Below are 27,598 nucleotides of genomic sequence, written 5' to 3' on the forward strand. Positions count from 1 at the left end.
TAGTTGCATGTAAAACTATAGCCACAAGCTATGCTTAAACAAGGTAGTTTCCCTATCACTGAAGATCTTTTTCTCAACTCTGTCTGTTCTACTCGGGTTAGCATGTCAAAAAATTACATCATCCAATATACTTTCCTAAAATCTGAACTTTTACAGAAGTCAATCGTGTTTATTTTTAACATTAACTAAAATGACCGAGACACCCAAATAGTTTGTTTTTAACTTTTATTTTTAAAAAATGAGTAAGCACACAATTCATATGTTCTGTGAATACCAAAAACTGTGTAAACAGAACATATTACAATTCCATCATATACCTAGTTGATTGTTGGAATGACATATTTTTTCATCAAGAAATTGTACACAAAACATATACATCTGAAAAGTTAACAAGCTATTAAAACACAAATAAGTTTAAGTGCACAAATTGATGATGCCACAATGGAACAGACCAGACCAAAGATTGCATGCATGTGCACAGGGCTCACAGTGCATCCTGAGTATACTGTGAACAAAAAGTGCTCTTAACTGTGATAGTACATTACAGATCCAGCACTGTTTGATCAAAGTACTTATGGCTGTTGAATTGCAAGGGTCATTCGAACACATTTCCACTGCTTCCTAATGACTTAATGGATGTCAATAACTGGGCTCTACAATTGCTTGAAATAGATGTGAAAGGGGAACTTCTTCTTTGCCGCTTGTACTTTCTCTTAGGGAATGAGCTAACATCTGTTTAGTTGCCTTTTATATTTTGGACGGTATCAATCTTTCCACATCAGATCTGTTTATTACTGCATCTATGCCTTTAAAGGAATAGTTGACCCAAACATTCTCTACATTGTGTCATAATTTACACACCCTCTCATCTAGCCTACGTGTTAAAAAACGGTGCATCAAATTTTTTTTTTTTTAAATCTTAACATGAACGCAGATTAGATTATCAGTGAATATAGTGAGTTCAATATATTAATTTTATGGTACTGTTGTGAAAAGAAGTGTTTGAACTGTTTGGAAATGTGCACTTTTGTGTTCCACAACATTGCTTTAATGTTGTCCTCACATACAAAGGAAAAGCTTTATCTACATAATATATTTTTTACCATCAGACTGCCCTTAAACATAATACAAAATCACAGAAAATCACACACTAAGACAGAAAGTTCACGAACGTCAGTGAGGGGTGTCCGGAACCACCAGCCTGCAAAGAAAAATAAAATAAATCAAAGTGATAAACCTGTGTTTGGTCTAATTGGTGTGAAATGGCCAAGAATTCGAGCCACGCAAGACGCCGTGGCGAATGGGCTTGCTACGTCATGTTTGCCCCGTGAGTCAATGCTAGCTAAAGGGCAGCAAATCACAGCGTATCTGACTATACTGAGCCTCATCTACAAACATACAGCCAGCGTTTGGAGTGGTCATCAGTACATCTCCTATCCATTAGAATAGTACTCTACATTAATCTGCACAGAGCCAAGAGCCAATGTGTAAAACATTTCACAGCATATTATACCTTGGCTTCATTCTACAAGTACAGAAATGACTAATGTGACAAAGAGTGAGGCAATATGACAACATTTCTGTCTAGATTTAGATATACTCTGATGCAAAACAGTTTTTAATCATGATGTTAAATTGTGATGTGTTACCTGTTTGTCCAAAAAAAAAAAAAAAAAAAACAACACTACAAATTTGATAATAGATATCTCTTTAAAAATAAAAGCAAACATATTTGTTCTTCACTTTTCTGTCTGTTGTGCCGGTGATGTCTGTTTCTTGGGTTTAGAAATGTGTCTCCTTCTCTATGATGGTGGAGCTCTTGCCATCCGCCCCCATTTTGGCATCAGCATCATTGATAGCGCAGGGACCCTTGGAGCTGAGGCGTCCCCTCATTCTCAGGTCAGAGCTGGGTGTGGTCAGCTTTTTTATCCTCTGCAATCACATTCGTATGATAATAAGCAGTGTGCGTGCATTTGAGGAACATTAGAGAAGCACACAGGGCTATTGTCCTGTTCTTACAGTAACTAAGATTTGTGAGATGTTACAAGAATATTTCACTGTGTAAGCAAGGGTTCAAAGTTCAAAGTGGTGATGCACTGATGTATTTTTGGGAAAAAGTGCATTTCAGTGTCTTTGACATCATAGCATCAAAGGTTTTTTATTTATTATATATATATATATATATTTTGTATTTTTTTTTTTCAGGTGCTTGTGCTGCCTTCAGTCATTTTGTTTTGTCATATAATTTTCCTGCTACTCGGGAAATTAATAATCCCATGACATTTACAGCTTAGTTGATTGGTCAAAACAATCTGTGGTCCCATAAGCAAAGATGCTGGATTCATGTACCAGCTGAGCAGCTGCCATTGAAATGAACTGGAATGCTTCTTTGGGTATCATAGACCTACTAGACAATTACTACAAAACTACTTCTGTACTTTTTTTACACCGCAAATAAATAAAATGTATATATTTTTAAATAAAAATAAAAGAGCAAATGGGAGACAGGTTCCAAAGAATACATATTAAATAGTTAATTTTTTTTGGAGAAATCACCTTTTCCTCCTTGTTCTAAGAATAAATGTGACAAGGTCTTTCCAATGGAGTAAGAAAAATAACCTTAAGATATATTTTCTGCAAACAAGTCTCATCTTGTTTGTTTTAAAGATGTTTAGATTGTTGGGGGAAATCAATGCAAAATTTGTGATTAAGACAAAGATGTTTGCAGTGTAGTACACTAACCTCATCACATGCTTACTGAAGCAGACACAATCAATGAGATGTGGCACAATGGGGTCACGTCAGGGCAGTGCCCGCAACAACTCTGCACTAGACCACAGTATCTCCACACTCCCGCTGTGCCACAACAACTTTCATCTTCGCCATGTCATGGCACCTCAAGAATTGTTTTTTTTTTTTATTCCAAGTACACTCAGAGAAATGAGCACTTTCTAGCTCCTATCTAAAATCTTTGACAGCAGTATGAGAGGTTCAGTCGGGTGAATAAAGGACAGTGAAGGAGGAAGGGAATGATGACTAATGCCTTCAATGATTCGTCTATCGAGTACAAAGAGCAATGCAGAAATCTGAATATATGCTAAAACAATGAATGAATAAAAGAATGCACTGTAAAAAAAAGTCTGTAGTTTTTACAAAATTATTTTGGCAGCTGTGGTTGCCAGAATACTTTTGTAAAAAATACCGAAAAACTGTAAACACAATTACGGCCAAAAAACTGTAAATTTTACAGTATAAAACTGTTATTTACAAACAAGAAAATTTTAATGTAAACCAGTAAATTCAACAACGCACACTGCTATTAAAAATCTGTTTTGTACCTTTAACATACTGACAACCACCATAATAATGCAGGTGGTAAAAGAGAAAGCCACATGAAGAATCGAAGTTCATCACAAGTAGCTTCGCCACAAGCAGAAGTTTATATTAATATATAGAAGGTGCACAAAGTCATTCATGCAAACACAAAACACCATCATGGTGACACACGATACTTAAACAATTCAATAAACTTTCATTAAACAGCAGAAGATGTAACATAAAGCCCAAATGTACAACTGATAACAAAAAACTATTAAAAAACATGATTATTTAAACAAAATACTTTCAAATGTGGAGCGTCACACAGGGAATTCTGGGAATATCAGTTTACAGTTTTTGACTGTAAATTATACATTGATTTGTTCTTTTTTTATTTCTAAAAACTGTAAAATTAACAGCAATTTTACTGTAAAATTACATGAAATGTCTGGTTAGATCTTTTACAGTTTTTCCCTGTATATACTGTAGTACAGGAACTTACTGTTAACCTATTAACACTTTTTTTTGTAGCGTTTTTGACAAAATTGTACAGTTAAAAAAAAAACAATATTTAAAATGACCGTAATCATAATTGACAGTATAGCTTGATCGGAAACTTATATATTTTGGGGGGTGGGGGTTGAAGAAACATTATTTAAAATGAAGAAAATGTTCCTTCATATTGTGCTCTACTTCTAGGTGGCTAATCAAATGTAAGTGTCCAGACAACTCAAGATGCTCTTTAGAGAATCTCAAATCACGATTATCAGGTTTCGCTCATGTTGCTCTAGAGACATTAAAGCAAAAGACTAACCAAATACAGAGACATTCTCCAATTCGTTTTTCAGTCACACTTTTCACTCAAATTGTTATGCTGATACTATAATTTGCAATGAAAAGACATTAGAAAGGCAAAGATATATACTGTATATCTTAATGGTGAATGTGTTACCTAATTTTCACTAGTGGTCACAGAGTTTAACCAAGCTGTGAAAAATGGACAACCCATATTATATAACACACACAGAATGTCCAGGCTCCCAAAATAATAATAATTTAAAAAAAAAACTAAAAAAACTTACCTCACGGAAAGTTCCTTCTGTCTTCCAGATCTGAAATAAGATTCCCAGAGGAATGCAAACCATAGAGGACATGGCCATCATCCAGCCAATGCCATAACCCCAGTCTGGATATGTGTACACATTATTATACTTCAGCGGCTTGTACTTGATCAAGAAGAACAGAAAAATGCCCTGAAAAGACAATCATACAGCCAATAAATAACATTTATCACTAACAGCATGTAAGTATCCTGACTCTCTGTATTTCCATTTCAACTCACAGCACAGATGCCTGGTGTGAAGTACTTCCAGCACCATTTGATGAAGAAGATGGGCTTGTATCCAATCATGTCCTCAATGTTCAAATAAAACCTGTCGCTACCTGAGGATACAGATCAAAGATTACATCTTTTCACTTAAAATGTCACTCAGCACATACCATTCCATACAACTTGTATTTAAAGGACACATAAATGTACTGTATTTATACAGCAAACACATTTTAATGATCCATTACATGCACTGTCTGACTTTTGCCAGCAGGTGGCATTATAATTACAGAAATGTGATGATTCTGTGAAAAGCCTCACCACTGACATGCATCATTCAGACAGAAAAGCATCTGCTGGCATAATGTGCTACAAGACCTTATTTGATAGTTATTTAATGGACTTATTACCACAGGCTATCTCTTCTATGGGAGACTATATATAAAGATATGCTCTTACTGTATTTAAAACTTGACACATAATGATCCATAAGATACGGATTAAGATTCAGAAATAAGATGTGATGTGACCAAAACAAAGCGAACTCTTACCATAGATCCAGCCAATGCAGATGGACTCAAAGATGGCCACAAACAACAGACACATGCCACTGGCTGCATACGAGTCAAAGAGCTGGAATACGTACATGCCACCCTAACAGAGCAGAGTGACACACGGTCAGAGAAATACAGGACAAACACACAAGACAACAGACTGCTGTAGCTGTGGTGTGATGCACTGCCAATATCAGATAACCACAGATGCTTACATATGCTCAGTACATCTATGGATCTAGGAGAGCACTACTGGCATATGGAAAATGGCAAAGCGTTAAGAGCATCCTCTCTTATAGAAACCATCTTCCTCTCATCCTAGAAACAGAGAATGTCTGACTGGAGATGCTTCGTTACACAGTCGGATGGTTTTATTCATGAAACACAGCTGACTGCACATTACTGGCGGAGAGCTTCCTCCTGTCTCAGCCTGAAAGCAGGCCTATTTTTACCCTAACTCCAGCCATAAATGCAAAACAGGAAACCTGTTGTAAACCTTGTAAAGTAAACCTTGGCAGCAATATGCCAAGGCACTGCAGCTATACACCATCATTACAGGGAAAATCCACTACAGATTGTGCTTTTTACAATTTGAAAAACTGTTTAGAGCGGCATGGGTTCCAGGTTAACGATTAACTAAATTAATCCAAGCATCAAACCAACATCGTCATGTAAACAGTGAATCTGCTTGTCCTTGACGAATAAGACACCTGGATTTTTCATTATCATGTATTATGCTTTTTATATGAGATTAATTATTGTGTAGACATGTGCTAAAATCCATCTGGGGAAGATTGGGGTGAAAGATGGTGTTGTACTACTGAACATCAGCAGTGAGAAACATAAATCAAGGGCGATACTAATGCCACTGGAAAGAGCATGGTTTGTACAAAACAATATGCCTTTACCTCTGTCAACATAATTAGACCCAGGAAGAAGGAAGTCACAGACATTCCCAGGATGAGAAGCTCTCGCCGATAACCCACACGGAAGGTTTTGGGATACATGTCCACGATTGCCGTCACAAGACTCTCCACACACACAAACTACAAAGAGGAATGCGACACAGGGTTATTATCGTTCACTGCAAGTAAAACCGTAAAAAAAAAATAATAATAATTACCTGAAATAAAATACTAAAAACTTTATTTAATTTCAGCTATTGACAGAACTAATATATATGTGTGTGTGTGTGTGTGTGTGTGTGTGTGTGTGTGTGTGTATCATATATATATATGCAGCCAAAAATGTGTATAAATGCAAAAAAAAATAAATGTGTGTGTGTGTATCAAGTTGATTGTGATTAATCACATCCAAATATATATATATATATATATATATTGCATCCAAAATGTTTATATAAATACACACAAAACATGTATAAATGTAAGAAATATTGATGTGTATATATTCATAATTATATATGATTTCTAAATTATAAATTTACACAGCACACACACATATACTATGTAAACACAAACTTTTATTAGGGATGCTTTTAATCGTGATCTATCGATTTGACAGAACTAATATATATATATATTAAAACACGCAAGATAATTTTTAATGATACACGTATCTATTTATCAATTTGCACTGTCTACCATAGCTGCTCGCAAACAAGGCATTGATGTTTTTGCATACCGGCTCGTGTTTGAAATTCATTACTTGTAGACTATGTGCCTCGACAAAGCTTTGCAAGTGATCGCTTGATTGTTCAAAAGAAAAAAGTATTTACGACTTTTAAATTAAATTGTTTTGCCCAACTGTGTGGCTTAAAAACACATCTCTTCCATCTTTATTTGACCCTCTAAGACTCACTATTCTAATTCTATTAACTACCTTATCATTTTCTTTTCATTTATTATACAATTAAAATAAACCTCTAACACTAGCTGCTCTATTCAGGTCTATCTGTTTTCTTTTTATTTTATTATATATTTTAAAGCCCTTGCTACGTATACTGTGTTCAGAACTGAGACTGTTAGCATTTATTCATTCTTGATTGAATTGCTTCCATTGTCCCTCAAAGCGCTTTGAAGGAAATGGGAAATGTTTACAAAATTTTACAGGTTTGACACAACAGGCTGAGCAGATAATGGGAGCATTTTTATTCTTGATTGAATTATTAATTTGAAGGAAATGTTTACAAAATGTATGCATTTGTCACCTGACTGTCGAGCCCGAGAAAGATGAGCATCATGAAGAACAGGCAGGCCCACAATGGAGCCCATGGCATCATGGTCACAGCTTTAGGATATGCTATGAACGCTAGACCAGGACCTGAAATACATTTTGCAATACAATAACTAACACTTTTTTATTTTGGTAGGAAGACACTTTAATACAAAGTTAGTCCTATCGAGGGGTAAAAAAACAAACCATAAATGTTCTGGCAGAGCCGTAACCACCATGCTTGCAAATAGGTCAAAAGGATTACTTACCAACTAGAATTAGACCTAGAACTTGTATATAAATGTTCAAGACATGGATTTGGCCTTCCCAAAAACATCATTAGCTAACTATGGTTGCAAATTCCGCTGAACTCTATTTGCAACGACGGAACTTGCGACCATAACTGCTTTTGAGAAACGCACCACTGGTTGGATACTAAGAGAGCATGCATTAGATTGGCAAATTCAACAGTCTCAGTGACGGTTATGGTGAAATAGCCTAAGGATGCCATGTGGCTTGGCTCTGGTTTTGCAGTACAGACGCCTGTCCAAAAGCAGCTGGACAGGAGCAGAGATTACTGTGCCATAACACTAGAGTAATATTCTATAATATCAGCCTAGATCTACTGTTCATTAAACAATACTGGCTGCAGAAAAACGCAAAGAGTGGAGCTTTAGTAAAAGTCACTTATCGAAAGCATAGTGGCTGAAAACTTGTTTTTCTATATTGTACAGGAACATGTTTGAGAACCTCTGCCCTAAGCTTATAGTATGGTGGTTCAACAACTGAATACATGTTTGCTTAGCAAAGTTTACAAACATCGTAATCTTAAAAATACAGTCAGATAATTTCTAAAACCCTTCAAAGTGTATTTCAGCCACTTTTACAGTCGGCCTTGCTCTATTATAGTAAATAAGTAATGCTGAATTGTTAAATAAATCATACAATAAAAAAGCTTTTCGGAGAAACACATCAAATTTCATAAATCTAAACAAAACACACTTAAACACAAAAAAAAAGTGTACTGTAACTCAAATAACCCCCCCCACATATAAGACTTTTCTATATAAATGAGTTTACATAATTTGAATTACAATACAATAGAACCTAATTTGCAAATTTATAAATTATTAAATTATAATTTATTATTATTATTAAAATGTTCCTAAAGAAAGGTTTTAACAGCTCACAAATTCACACTCACCTGACTCTGCCACTGCCTCTACCACAAAACTCTTTCCACTGTTCAGACAGCACGCACACAACATCACACAAAAAACAGAAAAAAAAATACACCCACTACAAAAACATCACAGCATGATGCAGTCCCTGCAAAGACAACACACAGAACTTCACATCCAGGTTTCATCAACAAAAAAAGACTTGTTCCTGTTAAAGTGATCTAAAATAATAAATAAATAAATAAATAAAAATACTATAATCCATAAGTATTCAGCCCTGTTAATATGACACACCTAAATCATCTCTAGTGCCACCAATTAGTTTTTAGAAGCCACACAAATATTGAAATGGAGATCAATTTTTCTTTCTTTTTCTTTTTCTTTTTTTTCTTTTTTTATTATTAATTGTCATATATATGATTCTCTAGAAACTGGAATAGCCACCTTCTGATGAATCAGTTTTGTGTCAGAACTTGCACCATGAGGAAAACAGGACACACAAAAAAAGACAAGGCAGGGGATGGAGACAGAAGATTTCCAAAAAGAAAACTGAAGGAGGGAAACATTACTTGGCTTGGGGAAGGTTTTTATGGTCTGAAGAGTACAAAATTTATGAAGCCCAGATCTCAGTCCAGTTTATGTGTGGACAAGCAAAAGTTTGACTACTCGCAGTCTCTGTGTAACCTGACTGAGCTTGAGCAGTTTTTCTGAGAGTGGGTGCGAATGCTAAATATTGACATGAAAATGAAGAATGCATACAGTAGTAGTTGCAGAAATTAGTTTCATTTTGCTGTGAAAGAACATTTTCTGTTGACTAAAATAGTTATAGGCTGTACAAAACAAACACAGTAAAAATTTGAGATTGTATAGTCCCTGAAAACTTCTTTTCACTTGACTGGACTCTCACCTGTAGCAGTTGTTGTTGTAGCTGTTATAGCTGCCAAGAGCCGTAAGACAGCCCAGACATATAGCATATGAGAAGAAGATCTGCGTGCCTGCATCCACCCACACCTGCAATAATCACAAATGAATAATCTAACCATAACTACTGTTTATATTACACTGCCATGCCATCCTAACAAAAAAACACAAACTCAAATTTACATCTAAGTGAGAAGATGTGGTCAAATATTACATAACATTAACTATAAAATTATGATTTTTCTCTGTCGATACATTGAAAACCAGGGATGACATGTTCTGGTGGAGTGGAAAGCAATTAAACTCACACTAATTATGATTTTTTTTTTCTTTTTTAAAAGACTTACTGTCGAATTTTTCTCTGTCGATACATTGAAAACCAGGGATGACATGTTCTGGTTTTGGGCTTGTTTTGTCACACTAGGTCACCTATTTTTCAAGTGAGACATTGCAATAGAGCTGTGAGTGAAGAAACAAACAGGGATGTGAATATATATCCTGTGTAAATGACTTCTAAGTTAAATATGGATGAGGCATTGAAATAAACAGAATATGAAAAGTGGCGTAATATCATTACTTGCAGGAGATGATCCCAATTAAAAAAAGTCCAAACAATACACAACGTGATACAAATTCTCATAGACTGACAAGACATGCTGACTTGAGTAAAAGCTTTTTGGGTAGGACTTACATGCATTGAAGACACTATTGTCTTCTTGCAACATCAACACTGAGTCAGCATTGAACTGACTCAAGCCGAACAACAATATTGTTCCTTTTGTAGAACTGCTTATACTGTAACTGAATTGAATATAATTTAAATTAACTTGACACTGTTATTGAACTGAAGTGAACCAACAATGAAATTGCGGGAACTGAATAATAACTCTATTGTCTTTTTAGAGCTGCTTCACAACAGAATTTGAATTTGTTTCATAAAGCCACCGCAGGAACTTTCCCCAGGAACTAGGGACTTTGGGGTGGTACTCTGTGTGTTTCTACTGCAGGAACCAGGATGTAATTAAAGTTCTGGGTAAAAATTTGCCCCTCAAAAAGTACCTGCTCATGGGGTAGTACTTTTTCAAGGGTCCAGAGCTTTTGGGGTGGGACTTGGGTGCTGAACATGCTGATTTGTTGAGTTCATGCAATCTGGATTGGTTGACTATGCAGCATTGTATTTCAACCAAAAGAATGTTGTGGTGCGGTGCGGTGTGGTGCTGTGTCGAGGATGAAATCCAGCAGGAACTGGAAACGGTGACAAAAAATTAAGACTGTCCATCGGTTTGTATGACGTTATTGTTTTTCAACATTAGCGCCCTCTCTTGGACTGGGAGGAGCAGTCGTGCGCAGTCCTACATCACCAGACTATTTGCCTGGTGATGGTCTGGCACATCCTGCAGATGCTCAGTTGTATTGAGATCTGGGGAATTTGGAAGCAACATATTGAACTCTTTATCATGTTCTTCAAACCATTCCTGAACAGTGTGGCAGGGTACATTATCCTGCTGAAAGAGGCCACTTCCACCAGGAAAAACAGTTGTCTTCTAAATCTGATGCAAGATTCTCTCACCTGCAGTGGGCTAAAATGTTCTCGTAGAGCTTGAACACTCTGAACAGAGTCATTCTGTCCCATAGAGGCTATGTGTAAAAACATGGCCATAGGGGATCCATTTGAGTTGGTGGAAAAGAAGCCAGCACCTCTTTAAAATACTCTCACCATTGAGCCACTAATCTCCTTTACTGGGAAAACAATTGACAACTCACAGTATTTGCTTCCTCCAGCGGGTAACCAGGGTAACCCCTCTGACCTCACAAACACAGAGCAACTTCCCTCCAAGAACATCCATTCTATGGGACAGTCATTTTCGTCTTTTCTGTTTAACATTCGGCCGGTGCGAATGCTCTGGTTTGGCTTTACTCGGACACGGTGCTACATTCTTTAAAAGCTGCTTATTGATGTTGTGGCTAATTTGGAGGTTTGTTTTGTCCTGTTTTAGCCAGGAAGTGCATCCTAAAGAAACATTTTGATTGCAAACTCATCTCTGGTCATAAGTTGTATAAAATGTGTGATTATGATTTCCAAATCTGCCAAAAAACACAAAATCAATGCTAAATGTTGTTCATAAAATGCAATAAATGACTTTAAAAAAGAAGGAAAACATGCTTCCCATATATTTTTTTGTTGTCAGAGGCTGTTTGTCCAACACTTTGGCATTTTGGTGCAAATTCATCTCTCACGAAGAATCAAGCCAAATCGCTCAGATGCCAAAATGGACAGGCTGTGTGCAATCTTACATACTGTTGGGTCTATGAAGTTCATTGCAATATTACAATATATATATATATATATATATATATATATATATATATAAAACCTTTTGATAATGTGCTCAATCATCACTTGATGTCAAATATAAAATATGGGTTTTGAAACCTTCATTTCCATGCAGTTAATTAATCCAGTAGACCTTCATTACATAAAACTGGTCCTGCACAGGAGAATGTTAGAAAACTAACAGCGACCAAGGTCTTAAAACAATGTTATATGAGTCTGATGACTACATTTTATAAATCCTCCACATTATCATAGAAAGCACAAAACACTTGAGTTTTGTCAAATTGTTTTATAGTTATCTGTTCTCTAAACATGCAGTTCCAAACAGAGATGGAAACTCTCTGGCACAGAAAACTGAATTGCGTGGTGAGATTGTAAAGGAAGATGGTGAATAAAACAACAGAACATAGAGAATGTGAACAGACCTCTTATTGTGCGGCATGAAAGCTAATTAAACATTGGTGTGAAGGTGCCCCCATTGCCATACAGCAGCCCTTTATTACTCTTTCTCTTCCTCTGCATTTCCTTTATGTCGATTGCTCTCTCAGGCCATCAATGCTACTTCACATACATTCCTTCCCTCCTGGATCTCCATGTCTGAGGTTCAGCCATGCGTGGACATTCTGTAATCCCACCATATGACCTGATAGCTCCCTGCTTCCTGGAGAACTTGGAACTGCTTCCTTGCAATAGATCAATTCATTCAGATTTTGAAAACAAACTTTTATAAAGGGATCCTAAATCCGTCTTAAATGGACAAGTTTTCAGTAATTACCAGATGTCTTTTTAGATTTTCCATGATAACAAGTTTATATAATGTGTTATCTTTGTATTCTTTCTAAGTTAGGTCTAGGTTACACTCATTCTTGATTTGTGTGTGTGTGTGTGTGTGTGTGTGTGTGTGTGTGTGTGTGTGTGTGTGTGAGAGAGAGAGAGAGAGAGAGAGAGAGAGAGATTGAGAGAGAGAGAGAGAGAGAGAGAGAGAGCTAACCATGGGACTGGGACGATCGGAATTTCGAAAATTCAATTCACCTTCAGCAACAAAACAAACATTTTGGCTCAAATACAAGACGGATTTTCACAGTCATTTAAGAGGATCAGCAAATAGTGTCTCAGTTTAGAAAACAATCTAAAGAAAGACTTATTTACAGGGAGAAATGAACTAGACGAACTAACTGGCAACATGAGCACTATCTTCTCTAATACATTAGAAGCTGTTGCACCCATCAAATTGAAAAAGGTTAGAGAAAAACGTACTGTGGCATGGTACAACAGTAATACCCATGCTCTCAAGAAAGAAACTCATAGTCTTGAGTGCAAATGGAGAAAAACTAACTTGGAAGTTTTTAGAATTGCGTGGAAAAACTGCATGTCTAGCTATAGACAGGCTTTTAAAAACTGCGAGGGCAAAGCAGATCCACAAACTCATAGAAAATAACCAAAACAATCCAAAGTTTTTATTTAACACATTGGCTAGATTAACAAATAACCAGACGCCACCCGATCTAAATATTCCCTCACAGTTAAATAGTAATGACTTTATGAATTTCTTCACTGATAAAATAGATAACATCAGAAAAACAATAACAAATGTAGATTCTACAGCGTCTAATACTTTGGTTTTATCCATCACACCCAAAGATAAACTGCAGTGCTTTACAACTATAGGACAGGAAGAGCTAAATAAACTTATCACTGCATCTAAACCAACAACATGTTTATTAGATCCTTTACCCACTAAATTACTGAAAGAGTTGTTACCTGTAGCTGAAGAACCGCTTCTCAATATTATTAACTCGTCGTTATCTTTAGGTCACATCCAAAAACCATTCAAGCAGGCGGTTATTAAGCCTGTTATTAAGAAACCACAACTAGATCCTAGTGAACTGGCAAATTACAGACCCATTTCAAATCTTCCATTTATGTCTAAAATTTTAAAAGTTGTGTCTGCTCAATTGTGCTCCTTCCTGCAAAAAAAAAAAAAAAAAAGATCTCTATGAATAATTTCAGTCGGGTTTCAGGCCCTATCATAGCACAGAAACTGCACTTGTTAAAGTTAGAAATGACTTGCTTCTTGGCTTCAGACCAAGGCTGCATCTCATTGCTAGTTTTACTTGATCTTAGTGCTGCGTTCGACACCATAGATCACGACATACTCATAGATAGATTACAAAACTATACAGGTATCCAAGGGCAGGCTTTAAGATGGTTTAGATCCTACCTGTCCGATCGCTACCACCATTGTTTATTTAAATGGGGAGTCATCTCATTTATCACCAGTAAAATATGGAGTGCCACAAGGATCTGTCCTAGGTCCTCTGCTATTTCCAATATACATGTTGCCCCTTGGTAATATCATTAGAAAATACGGGATTAGTTTTCCACTGTTATGCTGATGATACTCAACTATATATCTCAACGAGACCAGATGAAACTTCTAAATTATCTAAGCTAACAGAGTGTGTTAAAAATGTAAAAGATTGGATGACCAATAATTCTCTCCTATTAAATTCAGATAAGACAGAGATATTACTTATTGGACCAAAAAACATTACACAGAATCTTGTAGATTACAATTTGCAATTAGACGGATGTACTGTTTCTTCCTCTACTGTCAAATATCTGGGTGTTATATTAGACAGTAACTTGAATTTTGAAAATCATATTTCCCATGTTACAAAAACAGCATTCTTCCATCTTAGAAACATTGCCAAGCTACCAAACATGTTACCTGTTTTCCTGATGCAGAAAAGCTAGTTCATGCATTCCTGACCTCTAGACTGGACTATTGTAATGCACTGCTAGGTGGTTGTCCTGCATCCCCAATAAACAAGCTACAGGTACTCCAAAATGCAGCGGCTAGAGTCCTTACCAGGTCAAGAAAAATATGATCATATTACCCCAATACTACAGTCTCTGCACTGGCTACCTATTGAGTTCCATATCAGTTACAAAATATTATTACTTACTTATAAGGCCCTTAATAGTTTAGCTCCTGCGTACCTAACTAGTCTTCTACCACGCTACAATCCATCACACTCCCTAAGGTCACAAAACGCTGGAATTTTGATAGTACCTAGGATAGCAAAGTCCACTAAAGGAGGTAGAGCTTTTTCACATTTGGCTCCCAAACTCTGGAATAACCTTCCTGATAATATTCGGGGTTCAGACACACTTCCTGTGTTTAAATCTAGATTAAAAACACACCTCTTTGGCCAAGCATTCAAATAATGCATCTCATAATTTTGGACTGCAGTTATATCTGATCAAATGCGCATTATTATTCTTTAGCTTGGGTTAAACTACAGTAATTAGTTTTACTTGGCTGGAACAGTAGCTATGCTAATTATGTCTCTATTTGTTTCTCTGTTTTGCCACGGGATAACTAGGATTTACACAAGCTCCAGTCTGGATCCAGAACACCTGAGAAGAGATGATGCCAACCCCTCAGAGGACCTCAGATGATGCTAAGCCAGAGACAACATACAGAACTACCACATTCTGCTATAAGTTTGATTGCATAATTGCTGTTAATAGTGTTAATCGTCTGTTTGTATAAGTCTTTTATTGCTTTTTCCGGACATTTCTGCCGTATGCACATAAACTGACAGTCACCACTGATAAGCTACTACTAAATATTGTAGGAACTTAATTTTCTGTGAAGTTGCTTTGCAATGATTTGTATCATAAAAAGCGCTATACAAATAAACTTGAATTGAATTAATAAGATGGTTAGTCAAGTTTGGATCTCAAAAAAAAGCAAGCATTCTGTATTATGTATTTATTAATTCTAAATGATAGATCTCCACTTTTCGACTCTCCACTCTCCACTATTTTTGATGTGAAGTGGTTTTAGTTAGAGGCATTTACAGGTAAAATTACATGTTCATGGCCGGACTTACCATTGGGCTTGAGTGGGCTGCAGCCCATGGGCCCCACCTTGTAGTTTAAGTTTATTTGATTTGTTCGTTATATGCCAGTCAGAATTCATAAATTGTTAGCCGCATTTCCACTGTGCATGCAAGATCTAAACGGGCCAGCCGGGGCTACAGCTTAAACTGCGCATACACGGAGCGATTTTCATCCGATTCTGTCCTGTCAGAAATTTTGGTCACCCCTCGTGAGGGTATGGCACAGTTGAAGGACCAACTGCCCTAAACTCAGTGCTTTTCCCCCTCACTGCGCCTGTATGAAAATAGAACTTCAACTATTTCATCTTTAATAGTCTACAGCGAGACAGAAAATGAAAAGAGAGAGATCTTTTGATAAAATAATGTTATGACGGGAAATGTGAACCATTGTCCATCATTTTGCAATTAGTGATAAAGACAAACATGTCGCAAAATTCTAAATATTAAAATTTTAAACCATGAAGGCGAGCCAGTGCATGCCACACAGACAATGTGCAAACTGCATGAGCGTTATGTCCTGCCAAAGAAAATTATGAGAAATTAAGTTTGGTTATACACGCCTGTCTTTTTATAAACCGGGATAAATGATTGCTGTTGTCTGGGATAATGATTAATGTTGATGATTAATAAGCTCACAAAGTCAGGACTTAAAGAAAACCTGAATGAAAACTATAATGATAACTATTTTGGCGCCCACAACAGTGGATGATTATGTTGTGTTTATTCTAAGTGCATATCTCTTTTATGCAGTGGACAGTGCATGTCAATGTTTTTATAGCTTATCAGTTTTAAAAAAAAAAATTGCTCTGAAAGTGGTTCCAATTTTATTGTTCATGAAATTATTAGTGTGGACTCTTTTTCTTGACCTTGACCTTTCATTTTTTTTTTTTTTTTTTTTTTTTTTTTTTTTTTGTGAACCATTTCTTTAAGTGCATGTCATAAATTAGTAAAACTATTTTAAAGATTCACGTGTTACTTACATATGCTACCCTGCTGTACCAGATCTATTCATTGCTTGTTTCACTGTAAGGTGAAACCAGTGATGGATAGTTTACTTTAAGGTTAATTCAGTTTAAAATGTTGCATGAACTGCAGTCTGCATGCAAGTGTAATGTCTGTTTTGGGGTTTTGTTTCATGTTCTTGTTTTCATGTCTTTTATTTTGTAGTTTGATTTATGCTGTTTGTGTCATACTTCCCTTGCCCTCATGTATCTCTGCCTTGTGTATGTGTCATGTTCTGATTGGTTTGTCTTGTCATGTGATTTATCAGTTATGTTTACTCATTGGTTGTCTTAGTCACGTGTCTGTTTCCCATTGGTTTGTTCTTGTCATGTGACCTGTATTGTTTGTTATAAGTAGTCATGTTTTTGCCATTTGTGCCTGATTGTGTATTAACGTATGTACCTGCTGTTGGTGAGTCAAGTCCGTTCAAGTCAAGTCTTTGTTTATTGTTTGGATTTTGGATTGCACCTTGTAAATAAACTACACTTTGGTTTATCTACGCCCACCTTCAATGGACTACTCATTACAGCAAGCTTTTATTTTGACATAAAACTGTAGGGAGACCTTTAAGTTTCTGTGACAACAGGTTTACAAATGATTCTCACTGCAAGTGAAATTCTGTAGTGCTCAAATGTTGGAAAATATGTGAAAATAAAGTGAATTGACACGTTACATTCAAAAATGCATGTTAAAACTCTGAGGAGCTCTGAGAAACTGAAAACTCTACAAGAACATGAACTGCGTGAGTGTAAAAACACAGTGTGGTGCTTCCCTCTGAAACACTCAATTCAACAGACTATAGCCTATACTTATTTAATTAAACTAGAGCAATTTTACAGCAAGTACACTAAGCCATCGCAATTTCGATTTTAGTTTGATTGACAGATGTTTTGCCAAAGTAATGGCAGGAATATAATGAACAATGAGAAGTTTAAAAATATTTGCAGTTCAATATGAAATTCCCATGTTCCTATCGAAAGAAACACACCATAACATTTTCAAGTATTTGATTTAAAAACTGGTGACATTGGCATTCACTTAAGTTTGGCTTATTCTGGTTCTAGCATTAAAAATGCCTAAAATCTAATTTTAAGCAACTTTGTTTAAGCCCTTTACCTTGAAATATCAGGTTCAGAATCATTCTGATGGTACACTTTCTTCTAATTAGGCAAATGGCGTGTTTCTTTCCCAAACATCTGTTCTGGGAGCAGTGTTGGGTGTAACACGTTACTAAGTAACTTACAGTACTAAGCGTTACTGTAATTAAATTACTTAGCCACTGAAGAAGTAAAGTAAGGGATTACTGCTCATTTTTAGGTAATTTAATTACAGTTACTTATAAAATATTTGCGTTACATACAGTAAATCATTTCGACAGTTCTAAAATCAACAAAAAAATTCAAATATAAATTCACCTTCAAAATTTAAAAATAAAAGAAAAAACAACAAAAAACACCACGCCAGCGCGTTCACTTTAAGTTTTTCCTGATTCACAGAGAAACCTTAAATATTCAGATACAGATAAGACTAAAATCAATCAAATCTAAAAAGGGCCTACTTTTATTTGTGTACACTAACAATAACAACAAAACATTGTGCTTTTGCAAAATAAACAAAACAAACAGTGCAATTTCTGCCGTCTATTTCTCCGTGAGCGACTTTCTACATGTCACAAACTCAGCGAATATTTGGCACATTTGTGTCTACTTTAAAATGAACAAATTCAAATCAAAAACGAACATTCTCTGATTATGTAATCCGTATGAAACTAAAGTGAGATACATTCTTTCCCGTATCTGAAAGCTTGAAGTGTCTACTTTTAAATTAACGAATTTAAATTTGAAAACAAATATTCTCTTATTATGTAATCCGTATGAAATTTAAGCCATGTGCAGTCTTTTCCCATGTCTGACCTCATTATATGCAGTCACCTGCACGCAAACACCCTCATCTAGATACAAAAAATATATAAAAAAAAAAAATCAAGATTCGTCTAATTTTCAGCGTTTTTGAAAGAAGTCCTGCTATGAGGAATTTACTTCATAAGAACAGTGCGATCTGACATGGCTTTATTCAGCAAAGAAGATAATTTATGTCATTTATACTTACCTACATTAGTTAACGTATTATTTTTACATAAACCTGTATGGATTTTACTAGTTGGGCTTTTCCTGAACATCTTGCCAAACTGAAATGTATTGTTTAACTTTTCTTAAGCTTTTTTGTTATTCAGATATGTTATTATTCAGAGTATTTCTATTTGGTTTTTTTTTTTGTTTTTTGTTTTTTTATTACAGTTAAGTATCCGACTCTCCCATCATCAATACAATCCTGGTGAAAAATGAATGCAACTCTGGATGGGAATAAATGCTGTGACATTGCAGAAGCTTATCGAAATGATAACACAGCGAATGCATGCCATAATCAAAGCTAAAGGCGGTCCAATGAAATATTAGAGTGTGTGACTTTTTTTTTTTTTTTTTTTTTTTTTTGGACGGGCAGTGTATGTACAACAGCGGATTCTACTCACTGGGCTCCAAAGTCACAAAAAATACACAAAATTTCAGTTGCTTTCGCTATATGTTCTTATGCATTTAACAGCTGGGTGTTAAATCCATAAGTCATACAGATAAACTGGATAATATCGGTCATACCTGAGGGTCTGACAGACGAGAGATATCAGGATACAAGTAGAACTTAATTCCATTCGCAGCTCCTGGCAGCGTGATTCCTCGAAGGAGGAGGATCAACAGCATGAAATAAGGAAAGGTTGCAGTGACATACACCACCTGCAGATAGAGAAACAAGACTTAGTTTCTATGGTCATGAATGAAGTTCAAAGAAGTAGCACCAACATGTTCATATTTAGATCAAATAGAGACCTTTGGAGACACTGGATCTATCCAAACCAATTGGTGCAAGAAATCACCAAAACCTATACAATTACACTAAGAAAGATTTAAGTAAAAGCAATAGTTAAACCAAAATTTCCATTATTTATTCTTTTGTGTCATTTTAAACCTGCATGACATTATTATTATTATTATTATTATTATTATTATTATTATTATTTTACATAGAACAGAAAATACATTTTGAAGAATAATCATGCAGCTCCTTTCCATTGAACTACAGTTTATAGTGACCACATCAGTCAAGCTCCAAAAAACAAGAAAACCATAAAGAATCATTAAAGTTCTTTATATGACTTGTATGTTTTTTTTCTGAGTATTCTGAAATGATATGATAGCTTACTGTGTGTGGGAAAAAATAGATAGTATATACATATACAAGGGACTTATTATTACACAATCTGGTAAAACTTGATCTGGTGAATACGACAGATGCTACTTCCATTTCAGCTTTACATTAAAATGAAATGTGACTGCTCAGGCACATTCTCATGACACCGTAGTATGAATAATAACTGCTACACAAAATAAAAACATAGCTAGATCTAAATTTGGAGGATAATTAATATCATTATTATAAATCACCATATCAGTCAGTGCTAAAACTTGCTCTAAGGTAAACACTACAGGAACTACAGACATAACAGTATGACTTTCTGTAAAGTTGCTTTGAAACCATGTGTATTGTGAAAAGGGCTATATTAATATTGACTTGACAAATTCTCCACAATGCTTATTCAAACACATGCATTGTGTTCAATAAGATGCACATGTGGACCAGTGAAATGTGGCTTTTCTTTTGAATTAGATTTTGAACACCTACTGTAAGATTAAAAGGTTTCGTCAGAGAAGAAGATTATTGTAAAAATGTACATTTCTCCTTTTGTATTCCACAGAAAAAAAAAAAAAAAAATATATATATATATATATATATATAAATATATATATATATAATATATATATATATATATATATATATATATATTTAATAAAAAATGGCAGCATGCAGGTTTGATGTATCAATGGATTCTTAATTTTTTAACCATTCCATTAAAATTAACTTAATGGGACAAGACTGAACATGATTTTTTTTTTTTTTTTACCCTCCTTTGGGATGGACTATGCTGTGCAAATCAGCTGTCTAGCTGTGCAGCTAGTATACCTTTCAAATAAAGGGCTGGAGAAAATTAATGAGTGAGCGAGGGAAGCATTGCGATTAACATGAAGGGGTTACAGAATGCTCTAAGGGTCTGCCAGAGGGGGCAGGTACTCTCCCAAAGTCTTAATTGGGTACCGATTAAAAGAGTTACTCTCAGGGGGAGGAAGGGATGCAGATCTGAGCCAGAGGTTTTGATGGAGAAAACACAGTGCAACACAGCACATCAAAAAGACAAACATAGAATAGCCAGGCCACCATCATGTTCTGACTTGTCAACATGATGTTCACAGTCTTGAATTATTACCAAGTCTCAACCAACCAGTGTAAGAGCTTTGTCTCCCAAGACACACAGAGGCTCGAATCCTAAGTACTATCACACCGACAGCATTAGAACATCACGGCATGATTCTTCTCCACTATATATTTAAGTTCTAGAACCTAAGATGCATTTGCAAAAGGCCATTCACAGTCCACATTAATGAGTTCAACATTTTGAAACTCTTTCAATCCCGTGAACAAAACCACCCTTCGGGGCGGCACTAAGTTCTTGTTCCTTTGGCACCTGGTCAAGACCATACGAGGACAAGACAGGGTTCGGACACAAAAGCTCCTACCCTGTTTCCCTCTAGAAGGAGCCCAACTGGGTTGTGTTGGCAATGTAGGAAAATGTGTGGCACAGAAACGTACAATTGCAGATGGTTTCAATCTGACTTGGGTAATGTACTGTACTAAATGACAACAAACACTTATTCTTGTCGGTTAACAAATGTGTCACCCCTTCATAGTTAATAAAATGGAGAGATGACAAGCTTTTTTTCTTTTAAAAATGCTTCCCTACTGAAATCAATCAATCTCCCTCATTTGCGCCAAAATGCTGTGAACTGCAATGTGAGTTCAATGTAAATCTTTATCAATGTTGCTTAACCAAGTAATCCGGTGGAATAAAACAAACGAACCATGTTAAGCAGAGCTTTGACAAAGGAGATCCTTTAATCGAAACGCCCTTCCCAGAATGAGTGAGGCAAAGCTTGTCCAGCTTGTTTCAATTAGCCTCGTAAAATGATTACATATCCATATCCAAAAAACATGGCCACTGCAATAAGCGAATGCCCCGCTAGGCTTTTAAATGCATGCGTGTGGTTTTTCTCAATGAATAGGGCAATGTTTAAACTCGCCGGGAAACTGTGACACATGCTGGCTTTTTCCCAACTCTCCTTGGTCAAACATTTAAGTCCCACATTCACAGGTCAACCCCATGCCATAAATCTACCGCTGGCTTATGGGAGAATCGCAGACAGCCACAAAAGACCTGCAGTGAGCAGCTTAGCAAATGTCCTGAATATTTGTATAGCTGTCAAAGGAAAGGAAGAAAGCAGTTTGCTATCCGTCAGACATAATTCCTCACAGAAGGGAAGAGGCTAGCGTAGGAACTTTGCATGTTCCTCATGAACGCTCCACTTTCCCCTTGTGAATACAGAAATCAATCTTGGACAGGCTGCTAAAGCCTTGCCATGAAGGAGCATTATTTCCCCTTGCTTCATGGCCAAACAAAAGCCACTTCAGGAGATATAGGCATTGCTGCCGAGCTTTTCTCCTGGACCTGTACAATGTGAAACCATTTATTTTTCCCCACACATCCCTCTTCCTTTCTTTCCACTTTCTTTCTGGCTCATTGAGTCCGTTAGACTTTCTTAAAGGCTGCTGGAAGAATAGAATCCAGAGGAAGGCTAGTGACTGCGTTTCAGAGATTGGCAGAGGGACACAGGCCCTCATAATGCAATGGATTGTGAGTACAAGGCGAAGGTAGAGGAAGGCCAGAGCTGTGTTTTGCACTCCAGACACAGGAATAAAGCAAACTGTTTGTTTTCCAAAGGCACTTTTTTTCACAGTAGGTTGGTTTGAGTTTACCAATAAACCATTTGGTTATTGTGAGGATGCACCTTTGTGAACCTACGTTTCCGTTCTGTTTCTGGAAGGCTGCCGATTTCTGTTCAGTGGCCTTTTTGATGCCCGTCTGTCTGATATGCGAGTCGGTAGTTTTGACAGCTGACATTCTCAAGTGTCAAGTCCAAAGACTCAAAGTGGCATTGTCCTCTCAAAGACTCAACACTTTATGCAGGTAATGTTTATATTTGAGCTCTTTCAAATCACTGGATCCACACTGTAGCCGCACATATAAGCGTTCCACATCAGAGTTGAGCTGATGACATCATCTGCGAGGAAGGATTGCACGTCTCACTCACCCAATTGATTCCGTGCTGAATTGACCGCATAACATTAGGGCGCTAAGTCATTGAGACATCTCTAGCTCGGCTTCTCACTCTTTGGTTAACATCTACATACATTCACCACCATTTCTGGTCACTGGACCTTTTGTTTTTACCTTTCCAGTTGATTTGGGACCTTTCCAAATGCAGAAATAACATATGACCCAGGCTATAGCAAGACAGAGAGCAAGTTCCCAGCGAAGGCTGCCAACTTCTTCAATTCCAGAGGATATGCTGAGAACACGGCGTCTAGAAGGGAGAATATTCTGAAATTAATAAACTTTCTGGCAGTCATGTAACACATGAACACGAGTCAAGTGGGCAATTACGTTCTGCAAGGTTTGTATGGGTGAGTTTTAAGGTTAGCTCTAAATTTGACTAAATTATGTGAATCCTGTGATGCTTTCTGATGTCCACAGTGTACAATGGCCATGAAACAATGATATCCATCAAAATTCCAAGTGCTTCTGGCTTCCAGGAGTCAACTCCACATGCCCAGCTAGTCATCCTAACTTTAAGGCGGTATAAAGTTTTGTGTAACATTGACTGGTTGTGACGCAATAAATTGTGAGATTGTGAGGGAAAGCCACAATTCTCTTTCTTGCAATGCCATTTATCATCTTTGACATGTTCTTGGGTGACATCCACTGCCTAAGCCAAGCCCCCTTTGAACAAACCTTCCCCATTCAACCTCAGAACTGACAGCTTCTGTGCCCCTCAGTACTAGAGGCCCGCATGCTTAGTGTGCGAGGCTGAGGCCAGCAACATGAGAGAACTGTCTGACCACTAGGACTTGACTTGCTTCCTCTGTATTTGGCCTTGAATATGAAGAACGAAAGAAAGAAAGAAAGAAAGAAAGAAAGACAGAAAGAAAGAACAAAAAACAAGCCAACTGTGGCCAAATTTATGTCCATACCATTCCTAGCTGTGCAAGTGCCCTTTTGATGCTTTTGACAACAGCAATGCAAAAAGAATGACAAATTATGGCTGAAAAAGGTTATGGATTTTCATGGATAATAAGCAGTGGTTGATTGCTCTGCACGTGAACTGTGCCAAAAGTTGCCTGGAAAGCCAGTGCATTATAGTGTATATTAACTGTTGTTATTGTGGATTGCTGGTGACTGCAGAGTTTTCGGGTGAATTCATAGACTGATCTCTTTAGGGCTTCACACCAAACGGCTGCCAAATAATGATGTTCCTAGGAACACAAACAATATGTAATGCTAATAAACAGTCAGAATCATACTCACTCCCAAAACTCAATGACTGGTGATGTGGCATATGGGTTGGTGAGGTTGGCAATGCTTTCATTGTTAAAATCCACACAGTTTTCTGGAAAGTTAAAACAATTTTGATGAAACAATTTTGGCAAAATTTCATTCATGCAATTAAAATGGTTTTACTTAATTCTTAGGAATGCTTTAATCCTCAAATGAACCAACCCGTGTTCCAGTAGTGACCACACGATGCCCAGGGCAGCTCTGTTGTAAAGCAGTTGAATAGGTAGAAAATGGCCCAAGCCAATATAACCACATAATAAACATTCAGGTGGGCCTCTATGACTTGTGTCGCATAGCCAATGCCTATTGGAGAACACATAACCAATACTTAAAGACAGGAAACCATGCAGTTTTGCATATCTTTTATTTACATTCACTAATGATGCATGTTCAGCTCAGCGAATAGGGAATTAATAAAGATATAAATATGGTTTTAAAATGAACTAGAGTGACCTAAGCCTTACCTTCAAACAGCGGGCAGACTTTTCGCCAACATGTGATGCCCCCTTCACTAGTGAACTGACCTAGCGCTGTTTCCAGGAAGAAGACTGGGATCCCACAGCAGATGAAGAAGATGACATAAGGCACAAAGAAAGCACCTAAAACAGACACATAAATTACACCTCTCAACCCATGGCCATCCATGAGACCCCGAAATTATTATTATTATTATTATTATTATTATTATTACCAAAAATATTAATAACAATAAACTTTTTTTAATTCATGAAAATAAAATAACATATAACCAAACCCACCCAACTAACCAAGAGTGTAGACGTGTGACCGGTAATCATAAAACCTTTTATTTATTTATTTATTTATTTATTTATTTACTATAAGAGTGACAAATCAAATTATGACAAAAAATATTTGAGAAGTTCCATTAGCTGTTGGATGTTTCCCAGGCATTGTGAATTTAAAAGGGTCATATGACGTTGCTAAAAAGAACATTATTTTGTGTATTTGGTGTACTGCAATGTGTTTATGCGATTTAAGATTCAAAAAACACATTATTTTCCACATAATGTACATTATTGTTGCTCCTCTATGCATCGCCTTTCTGAAACACATCGATTTTTACAAAGCTCATCGTTCTGAAAAGTTGATTGGCCAGCTATCCAGTGCGTTGTGATTGGCCAAATTTCTCAACCGTGTGATGGAAATGTTACGCCCCTTACCATACTGTGATGCCGTGTGTCCCGGAGCGACAAGACAAAAACAATAAAACCAATTATAAATGAGGCATTTGTTGCATCCAGTGGGGACATGATTACTGATTATAATGACTTATACTGTCTTTTAACGCGTTGTGTTGCGTATCGCGCTGCGTTAACATAAAACCATGTCTGGAGAAACAGCAAACAACAAGAGCTACTCTACACTGCTCAAAACTCACATTTGAATCAGCGGCAAATTCTTTAAATATGAAAACGTACTTACAGACTGTGAGTCAGAAGTAGAGGTCGACCGATTGATGGATTTTGGGCATTTTTTAATTAATCAGCATCGGCCGATTGTGCTGCAAATTAGGCCGATTTATAGGCAGGCGCACACAGGCGGGCAGCTAAGCATTGTTGCGGAACTCCCTCTGAGGCTGCATGAGAGACAGAGCAGCTCACACTCTGCAGCAGCGGCTTGTTCACACACAGCTTCAGCTAATGGCAGGGCAAAACAGCCCGTTTCGGAATTACGTTTTACCCTACTAGAATTGATGCCGGAAAGTTATCAATATTCATAAGTGCAACAAGTCATTTGCATGTGAAAGCAGAAACGCGTTAAATTCAGACGAAACTTCTGTGCTGATTATAACGTGCACGTTAACTTTCCTCATGAAATGTATGTCCGACAATATCCTCCACAATGTCATCGCTCATGGCCAGTGCACTCTTAAGCAGTTAGGGGCAGCAGGCTGTGTAAGAAAGAAAAATCAAAAGAAAATCGGCCAAACATATCGGACAAAAAAATCGGCATGATATATCAGCCATTGGGTGCCCTGATATCTAAATATTGGCATCGGCATCGGCCAGTGAAAAACCCATATCGGTCGACCTCTAGTCAGAAGCGCCAGACTGTCCTTGCAAAGTTGGATTTGCCCCACTTTATAAAAACAGACACCGGTATTGTAGGCTACTCTCACAGGAAACAGTTCTCGTCCTCCACAAAATGTGCTGCACACATCTGAATATTCAGGTTGAACTGTTCCGGAACAGTGTTGTAAATACAACTTAACCACTGATTTCTAGTTGTGTCCTCTTTTGGAAGGCCAAACAAAGTAGTTTCATTTCCACAACGAAACACACAGCATCTCCACAACATGGCGGCGGCGGCAACAGCAAGAATAAAAGTTAGCCCTTCTTTCTTTGCGTGAACATTTGGGCGGTGTTATGCAAAGCTTCCCACATTGTGACGTAGACATGTGGGAGCGTGTTAGAATGAGCCGTTTTAGGTCAGAGTGGTTGATTCTTAACTTTTATAAAGAATGTCTCTTTGGATTTGAGACTTTGCATCATATGACCCCTTTAATAGTAGATTTTGTGCTAATGTCTCTTTATAAATTCTCTTTTAATGCTCTTGCACAGTTGGAAGTTGCCTTTTCTGACTTTAGTCATATATCACAAGGCCACAGATAAAATTCATGTGACCCAGGAGACCAGGATACATTTTTTATGGCTGTGACCGCTCTGTATGTTTTTGTATGTAATCTATAGTTTCATAGCTGCCCATTTAAAACACACTGCATCTGCAACCAAAAAGTACCATGCCATTACCATGTTTTTGTCGTGTACTTATCGTTCAACACCACAAAAGTTGACCCAAAGTGTTGTCTAGCAAAACTTAGAAGCAAATTTAAATTGGTGGGGGAAAAAAGGATATCTGATGCATAAATAGTATGCTTGTTCACAACTGTCATGAAAGGCAAAATAAAAAAGAAAGAAAGAAAAAACTCCATCAGCCTTTGACAGAAGTAAGTGAAGTGTGTCACTGAATGAGAATGAATAAATAATCTCTTACCTCCGCCGTTCTTGTAACACAGATATGGGAACCTCCAAACGTTGCCAAGGCCAATGATCTCTCCAGCTACTGACAGCACAAACTCAACCTTATTATTCCACTGTCCTCTCTCATTCACCACCTTCTTATCATTGCTGCGCACTGCGCTCGGGTTCGCTGCTTCGGGGTCCATCGAATTGTCTGCTTTTCCATTTATTATGAGAATCGTCTTTTCGGCTGTCATGACGTCCTACAGTTG

General features: G+C 36.9%; 1 protein-coding gene across 1 annotated transcript in view; it reads right to left on the minus strand.

Annotated features, from left to right (window-relative positions):
* Nucleotides 1–208: 208 nt before the first annotated feature.
* Nucleotides 209–27,598, minus strand: part of LOC109058054 (sodium- and chloride-dependent GABA transporter 3-like) — a 28,335-nt gene continuing 945 nt past the window's right edge. Inside the window, exons 2-16 of the mRNA XM_042765806.1 lie at nt 27,361–27,589; nt 24,810–24,944; nt 24,508–24,648; nt 24,316–24,397; nt 23,182–23,314; nt 19,382–19,516; nt 9,466–9,569; nt 8,692–8,706; nt 8,582–8,634; nt 7,373–7,485; nt 6,111–6,248; nt 5,200–5,302; nt 4,661–4,761; nt 4,401–4,571; nt 209–1,932 (exon numbers count right to left, since the gene is read on the minus strand). Of these exons, the coding sequence (XP_042621740.1) occupies nt 1,783–1,932; nt 4,401–4,571; nt 4,661–4,761; nt 5,200–5,302; nt 6,111–6,248; nt 7,373–7,485; nt 8,582–8,634; nt 8,692–8,706; nt 9,466–9,569; nt 19,382–19,516; nt 23,182–23,314; nt 24,316–24,397; nt 24,508–24,648; nt 24,810–24,944; nt 27,361–27,583 (1,797 nt within the window). The 5' untranslated portion in view covers nt 27,584–27,589 and the 3' untranslated portion in view covers nt 209–1,782. The remainder of the gene's footprint in view (nt 1,933–4,400; nt 4,572–4,660; nt 4,762–5,199; nt 5,303–6,110; nt 6,249–7,372; nt 7,486–8,581; nt 8,635–8,691; nt 8,707–9,465; nt 9,570–19,381; nt 19,517–23,181; nt 23,315–24,315; nt 24,398–24,507; nt 24,649–24,809; nt 24,945–27,360; nt 27,590–27,598) is intronic.

The sequence above is a fragment of the Cyprinus carpio genome, chromosome A11, assembly GCF_018340385.1.
Source record: "Cyprinus carpio isolate SPL01 chromosome A11, ASM1834038v1, whole genome shotgun sequence".
NCBI classification, from domain to species: Eukaryota; Metazoa; Chordata; class Actinopteri; order Cypriniformes; family Cyprinidae; genus Cyprinus; species Cyprinus carpio.